This window comes from Nicotiana tabacum, chromosome 22 (assembly GCF_000715075.1).
Source record: "Nicotiana tabacum cultivar K326 chromosome 22, ASM71507v2, whole genome shotgun sequence".
In the NCBI taxonomy this organism is placed as follows: domain Eukaryota; kingdom Viridiplantae; phylum Streptophyta; class Magnoliopsida; order Solanales; family Solanaceae; genus Nicotiana; species Nicotiana tabacum.
The window spans coordinates 25,241,503-25,249,399 of record NC_134101.1 but is presented as its reverse complement, the minus strand read 5'-3'; the positions used below and the strand labels follow the sequence as shown (position 1 = coordinate 25,249,399).

At 34.5% G+C, this 7,897-nt stretch overlaps 1 protein-coding gene across 3 annotated transcripts; it reads right to left on the bottom strand.

Annotated features, from left to right (window-relative positions):
- Positions 1-672: 672 nt before the first annotated feature.
- On the bottom strand, positions 673-6,707 carry LOC107783158 (inactive poly [ADP-ribose] polymerase RCD1-like). Of its 3 annotated transcripts, none has more exons than XM_016604133.2 (8): positions 6,491-6,707; positions 5,993-6,116; positions 4,328-5,553; positions 3,754-3,995; positions 2,808-2,896; positions 1,667-1,831; positions 1,462-1,557; positions 673-1,042 (listed from the first exon to the last, which is right to left on the bottom strand). In XM_016604133.2, the coding sequence occupies exons 3-8, from the start codon at positions 5,425-5,427 to the stop codon at positions 995-997; spliced, it is 1,740 nt and encodes a 579-aa protein (XP_016459619.1). In that variant the 5' UTR covers positions 5,428-5,553; positions 5,993-6,116; positions 6,491-6,707; the 3' UTR covers positions 673-994. The 3 variants fall into 3 exon arrangements, with proteins under 3 accessions (XP_016459619.1, XP_016459621.1, XP_075099724.1); XM_016604135.2 differs by having other exon boundaries at positions 1,667-1,783; XM_075243623.1 differs by lacking the exon at positions 6,491-6,707 and having other exon boundaries at positions 4,328-6,472.
- Between the last annotated feature and the right edge of the window lie 1,190 nt (positions 6,708-7,897).

The window sequence follows — 7,897 nt, the reverse complement described above, 5'->3', positions numbered from 1 at the left end:
TGCTTGTAGAGAATAAATTCAACTAAACTCATTGGTTTTGGCTCGAAGCATAAAGAAAAATATCAGATGTATACATATAATAATTGTGATCCAACTAAAAGTAATTTCTTGATTCACCTCAAGTCTTGTACAAGTCAAACTGCTGCTTCAGTTAAGAAAGAACCCTCAATTTAATGAAATGAAATAATAAATGAAGAAAGAATTCTAGCAGCCCAATGTCTGGGTCTTGCCCTTGACGCGAACATCAACCTCGTGGATTCTTATAGCCGCATGTGAACTGTGAAGGGAAAAACTCATGCAAAAAGATAGTGTTGTAGATAATTAGCATAACGCCAACTGTAAATGGTGTTGCGCCATCTACCTGTAGTGTAACGGTATGTGAACTTCTAAACATGTTAGGACATAATATTCCAGTCACATCTATGATTAGATTTTCGGGAAATTGAAGACATGATCATCAAAACAGGTATTAAAACACACAAGATGAGCTATAGCAATAGGAGATGTTGGTATATATATAATGCATCCAAGCAGCATCGGACAGAAGGTGATGCAGCAAGTTATTCCGTTAATGGTATCCTAGTTTTGATGCATTGTCATACCATCTATGGATGCATGCAGTTAGAAAGATCTCTTCTAAGACAATACATACATATGGACCACTTGCAAAGTGAACAATGAAATAGAAACCTCAAAGGCAAACTTTATAAGCATTCAATTCAATTCAGGGAGTAACTAAAATTAACCAGAAAACCAAAAGCAAAGTTAACACGAGGAAAAACCATCAAGCCCGTCCCGAAAAGGAACTAACTACTTTGCATTCCCATATTCTAGGACAAAAGATCAGATGCTTTTACTATCACATTACTGTAGGAAAGGAAATCGAACTTCCTAAACGACCTCACTACAACACGGAAAAGGCGTTTCACGTAAAGAACTGTTACTCTGTGGCTTTGCTAATGGAATTGGCAGTATTTCATTTAAAGGCAGCACTCTAGGGCTCTTGCTTTCGCGGAACCATTTCAAAGGATTTAGATGGTACCTACCAAAGAAAAACAAAAAACAAATAAATAATAAATAAATAACAGAAGAAGAAACAATTGGGCTAGTTTGACTTCCCAAATAATAAAAGATAATCGCAGCATAAAACAACACAACTAGTTACCAGTTCCATTTCCCTTGTAAAAAAAACATTAACTTATGCAAGAACCTATGTAATTATTTTATGCAAGGATAGAATATAGAATGAGAATGCATGCATTAACAATAAGAACAACTAAAATAACACAAATACCTTTACTTAACGCCATATTTACTTAAATAAACAAATAGAAGCCAGCATGTGTTAAAGTAAAGCATATGTATGTAATAAATATAAGCCAGCTCTCAAGTTTAGACAACAAGCCACTTGAGATGTAGAGCAACTGCACAAACTCTCCAGATAAAAGACACAGAACATACCTTGAACTGAAGATTTGTAATTGTGGACCTCAACAGAGTATCGCCTACTATCAACCTCAACTGTCTGACAAATTCATCCCTACTTATCTTCTTGCTCTATCAATGTCGGGAAAGGAACCAAGAGAAGAAAATCTTTAGAACAAAATTAAATACGAAAATCCAGGCGTAAAATAAGAGAAAGGAAAGATTCTGCAACTATACAAACCTTAAACAACTCAAAATTGCTAGTAACAAGGTTCATCTTCTCTGCAGGAACTTCATTGGAGATTGCAGCAAACAACAAGGGGAATGGCATCCAAGGGGACTTCGGAGTCCTTGCAGCCTTTTCTAGGGACAATTTACCCATTGATATTTGATTACTGTGACTTTCCTAAAGATGAATATACAATAACTGTTATCTAGAAAGAACTCCAGATAATTGATGAATAGACAACCATTCAGAAGGAACTGCTTCAAAAAAGCAGAATGTAATACAGTCCTGGTCATTTGCTCTCCCTGTCCTCATTATGATTCCAGAAACGCTTCAAAAGAGAAATTTTTCTTGCAGGACAAGGTTCACTAAAGTACCAAAACTTCACACTATACTAATACCTATTGCAAGCTAGCAACTGTCAAGAGTGGAGAGTTAGGAAGCTAAATCTAGAAGCCAACAACAAAGTTGATAACCAACTATGGCAGGCTAAGCAGTATAGCAGTAAAGATTCAAGCAAACATAGAAAAAGCTGGACTTCAGAGCTGATCTCAAGATGCAGACGATTGTACAAAACTCAGGAGAAGAGTCTCAGAATTTACTGTTACCATAAATTATACTGCTGTTTAAGCACATGCAGGTGCAATTACAGTATCTTTGGAATGGCGGATGAAGATTATTTGTTGCATCACGTACCTTATAGTGCTTTACAAATGCGAAGCCGTTAAATAATATCAAAGAGTTACCTAGATAGTACTTAAGCAAGTGTCTGTGTCATCAATTATGTCCTAGGTAACTACCATGCATCTGAGCAAGAAACTCAATGCTTGATCAAGGAGATAAATGGAAGTAGCAAATACAAGCAAAAAACATGTCGAAGGATATAATATAAGTTGCTGCTTCTTTTAAGTTCACTCATTTTACCAAAGAAATTCAAGACATGGTCTTTTGAGTTGAGTGAACTTCATGTTCCTCTTCTTTGCCAGTGTGCTTGATTTCTTTTGAAGTCTAACAAAATCCCACCTTTATTTCATGTGTCATATTATCAGCCAGTTCATTTCGCAATTGTTGCATGTCAAAAACACCCCTCCACAACTTCCCCATCTTTCAGTTCAATGAAGGCCATATAACCAAGTTCATAATATTTGTAACTTACCAAGTCCTTAGGAAATGTATCTGTGGGGCCCTGACAACAAGTACTGTCACCTGAGACATGCATCCGGCTATCATTTCTGAAGTGGGGTCCTGTAAGAAACGTGATAGAGATAATTCAAGCGCTGCATGATTTTTAAAAGAGAAATATTTTATGATTTACTCAACATTAAAATGCTAAAAACATAAATTACACTGGCTTATCTGTAAACGGGAAAATGCCCAAAAAGATCCCTCACAGATCTAAAGAATCTGAAATTAATAACAAACTTGTCGATTTATTTATTTCACAGATCTAGAGAACATTGAGAATTTCACCTCACAATTTTACATCGTGCTCTTATATTCAGAATATCTGCGGAAAGCAAATGTGCAAAAGGAAATATACTCTCTCAATCCCATTTTTATGGTCATAGTTTGGTCGAGTATAGAATAAGAGTATGAAATTATACTTCTAAATCAAAAATGGTTTTCCTATTTCACTTCCCAGTCAAATGAAATACTCCTTAACTAAGGCAAAAATACTTTTTGTTACTTTGAAACAAATGTAGCTTGATATACTTTCCATACACAAAATATTTAAATTTTATTGCCAGAAGACAAAGTTAATGTTAAGTTCAATTTTAACTCCAAAATTTAATCGAGATAAAGTGGTTATAAGTAAAACTAAGCCCCAAAGCATGGTTAACAGATATTTATTTTCTGACATTTGACTTGCGCAAAGATAAAAGTGAATATGATACTACTGAAAAGTTTAACAAAAGAGGAAGGGTAAAGTTTCCATTTCAAGGAAAGCGACAACATGGAATGGCCCAACATGAAAAAGGGAGTAATAAGACAGGCTCCATGGTTATACACACTAAGAGTTTCAAAACAAATCATTAGAATTATAAGGCCTATACAGATTATCTCATCCTGATGCTTAGATATAGGAAAAAAGTGGAGATCACCTTCAGCTCCTGGAGGAATTCTGAAGCTCACAACATACTCCGGGTATATGTGTGTGTTCATATTCATATTCCAAACAACATAACAAGTAGGATTCTCTAGATCATCAACTCCGCTATCGTATTTTTCATCAATGGGACAACATTGTTCAGATCGGCTATTCAAAAGTTCCACATTACCCAAAATCACACGAGTAAAAACCATATAGCGGATGCCATTTTCGTCAACATCACAACTAATTGCACTGGAAGAGAGAAAGAGAGAAAAAAGAAAAGAGAGATTGATGTTAGATCCTCTAAGAAACAATAATAGTCTTCACTAGTCATGTGGAGATTCATATTACGAATCATACCACAGGATAGGTTTCCAACGGCATACAGTAGTATTTCCTTTTCATTGAAAAGAAAATAAAAACCTGGAGCATTCTTTTCTTTAAGGCTTATTGTTTTCCTTTTTTCTTTTTTGTGAGTGGGGGGGGGGGAATCTGATAACTGATCAGAGTTTCACCTCATTGAAGATGCAAAATATATTTAGTTATGACTGAGATAATGTTGCATTAAGAAAATGTATTCAAACCTTTTGGAGGCACAATGCAGAGTACTGAGGTGAACTCCGACTCCAAATTTAGTCTTACGTTTAGGTCCCCCAAGTGCAAGGCCATAGTTCATAATTGTATATAGTAAATCTTTGGAAGCGGCAAGCCAAGCATATCGAACATTTGCATTACCACGATAATTTTGGGTTATTTCAATTTGCTTCTCAAAGAGTTCCAAGCGAGTTTTCAAATAATTACTAGAGCATTTGGTAATTTTGATTTCATCCACTTTAGGGATGATATTCATTCCCATAACAAACATATTTTTGACAGATTCTGCATCCACCAATTTCAGGCTAGCAACTACAGCAGGAGTCCTTGTTTCCTGGTTCTGTTTATTCTCTGCAACTTGTTCCACTTTTGCATCTGATTTTTTATCATCAGCACATTCTTGATTGTCTTTAACAGGATTTACTTTAATCCTCTTAAAACCAACATTTGACTCTTCCACACATTCTTCCAAATTACTATTTTCCAGTCCATTAAAATCAATTTCGAGTTGCAACTTAATATCAGCTACCCTATCTTGTTCAATAGCCATAAACTCTTTGATTTTCTTTGACTGGCTTTCAAAGTTCCCATGCATTTCACAACTGACGAGATATGACTCGGGGAAGAAACAGCCACCTGCTTCATCTATCCAGGCAATAGGTTTGTGCAAACCATTAATCAGATCTATTTGAACCATATATAGAATATCAAGCATTAAATGAAAGCCACCGACTTTCACCTCAATAACAGCCTTTTTTGCCCGAAAATCTTCTTTAACTATAAGAATAATATCTTGAGGGAAATCAGTCCATTCACCATTCTGATAAAATAGTACCCGTTGTGGTAGTCTGCTTCTCATAAAGTTTAAGTAGTTCTTGAGTAAAGATTTGCTGAGATGTGACTGAAAATTAGACTCGCACTCAGCAGTCCTTTTCCTCTCTCCAAGCTTGCTATCATGGTTGGATTGAATTGACAGTTTCTCACTGTTGGCTCTAAATAAATGAGCCAAATTTTGAGAAGCCACTTTCCTCTTTGATCCAACCACAGTCCTATGGCCATTATCTAACAATTCAAACAACTTTGATTCCATTTTATCTACAGGTAAACTATCTATTTACAAGTATCAAACAAGAAGGCTAAACGCTAAAGTAACATAGTATAAATCCTCTGCGATAAATTTCCGAGAAGCAACGTCATGGTGTAGAAAATGCAAAACCTAGAAAAGAAAAAGAATAGGAAGTCAATCAGTCAAAAAAGGAAATCCAGAACAGCATCTTCATGTATTTATCAGCAACTTAAAAGGCATTGTCCAGCTTCATAAATTATGGAAGGCAGACATTCGACCAACTGAACAAAGGCATTCCATAGAGATATAGAGGTCAATACAATATTACTAAAGTAATCAATGCTAAGTGAAAGCTTTATCGAAACAAAATCAATGCTAAGTGAACACTTGAATAGCCAACTGGCCTAAGTTTTAACAGCAAAAGTATAAATTCTTACTTAACCGCGGGCAAAGTGAGAAGAGGAAACATTGCACGCATCCAACTGAAGTCACAAACCATTTATTGAAATCGTTTTTAGAAACAAAGATAAATTAATTTCTGAGGAACAAGAAAGTGTGAATAGAACATAGCTAACTTTGAGATACTTACCAACTTCTGCACTGGATGGTGATCTTTGTACAAACCACTTTTCTCCATAACGTCGGTGCAAAGTGAACAAATTCTTACCTTTTGCACAATGCTAAACTAAATGAGATAATCTAATTGACCTCCTCTGAAAATATAAATTTTGTCAGTATTCAAATCGAAAGCAAATGTATAAAGAATAAATCTAAAAAAACTCCTACTCTCTAAGATAAATCAAATTAACATAAACTCCGTGTCCAATCTAATACCATCATATAAAAATACCATCCCACGATAAGAAAAAAGATTTTTTTTTTAACAAAGTACAACCTCAAAAAGGAATTCAGTAACAGACTGATGGCAAAATCTAACATGGGATCAAAACAATTTCTCATAAAATCAAAATCAGGTCACATAAATTCCGGAACAAGCAAATCGAAACAGATTAATTCAGATCCATAAACTATAAAAAAAAAAAAAAAAAAAAAAAAATTGAAAACAAAAACAAAAAGGGGTGGTTACCACGATAAATGATGCCCTTCATTAATAAAATCATGAAGTGCAGTGCGAGGAGAAAAAGCAAAGCAGATTAGCAGACGACGATGTTAGTGAAGGAATTGTATTTTTTTCAGTCAATTATTTTGTGAAAAACTACTAATAAAAAATCAATTACGGGATTTCCAGAATCTGATTTTCTTTCTGTGGACTTTTAATATTTGGGTTTTATAGCTTGCTTGGGCGAAAAGAAAGGGAGGAAAGGGACACACAATCACGCTATATTTAGATTTTAATTTAATTTTAAAATTCGAGTGCAAATAAATATCTTTAAAAAGGTCAGAGACTTTGACTTTTTAAGAAGTTTCTAAGAGACCATGACAAGCTAAAAAAATTATTTACATTCTATATTTATATCAGGCTAAATTAACTTATTAAGATTAAGAAAAAATAAATTTATATGCAAATATGTATCCAGTTAATGATTTGGTGTAAACAAGCGTGAACGCTAGATATGAATAAACTTTTATGCCAGGGCGACTATGTAATTCGGTAATATTTGCAATTTGAATACTTTATGCTTAACAATTGAGTAAAGAATGAATACATTACGCTTTAACATAAGGCGTATAATGTTTGTATTAGGATAAGTTACCAACATTATACCTTTTTATGTAGTGTTTTTTTTTTGAAACCCAATGTGAATGTGGATTTTTCGTGCATAGGGTATCCTTTTTTTATTTCCTAGTACCATCTTTTCTAAATTTATTTTATATCTTTTGTCATTTCTTGTTGTAGACAATTAAAATTTTATTAAATTTAAATCTATAAGTAATTTGGATCTTATCATATATTAAATACATATTAGTCCAAATGATACTATGGGTTAGTATAATCGGATCGATTATTTAAATATAAAATAAATTAATTTAAATAAAAGTCCAATGTATTATTGGGCTAGCCCGTCAATTGGTCTTCTATAAAATGAGTTGGCCCATAAGCCTCAAGCCCAATGACCCACTAGGATTTTCTTGGAGACTATTCCACCCACACCTATATAAAGAGGTCAAAGGAGAAGGCTAAGGAACAAGCAAGTAAGCAGAAGGAAAGGCTAAAGAACCTCTGAAGAATAGCATCAAAGGTCTCCATCCCCATCTGCAATCTTCGTCTGTGGTCAAATCCCAAAGGCGAACGCAAATCATAAGCAAGCGGCATCAAATCTTCCGTTCGTGATAACCCAGCAACAAATCTTGGTTCGTGACGATCTTCAAATTGTTCGTGACGCACGACAAATCTGAAATCCGTCAAGTTCATGATCAAGCTCTCAAGCTCTTGAACCATCATTCGTGAGGAGAAGAATCAGAGGACTATATCTATTCAGATTCGAGATATTCTAGAGATTGTAATCCCATCACTTGAAATTGAATATAATAT

What these genes read in the sequence shown, in the direction of transcription:
- LOC107783158 (XM_016604133.2), bottom strand. Translation starts at nt 5,427, where the DNA reads ATGGAATCAAAGTTGTTTGAATTGTTAGATAATGGCCATAGGACTGTG. An exon ending in GCAATTTTGAGTTGTTTAAG is followed by an intron (nt 1,558 to 1,666) that starts GTTTGTATAGTT and finishes CGACATTGATAG; the next exon opens with AGCAAGAAGATAAGTAGGGA. An exon ending in TTACAAATCTTCAGTTCAAG is followed by an intron (nt 1,043 to 1,461) that starts GTATGTTCTGTG and finishes TTTCTTTGGTAG; the next exon opens with GTACCATCTAAATCCTTTGA.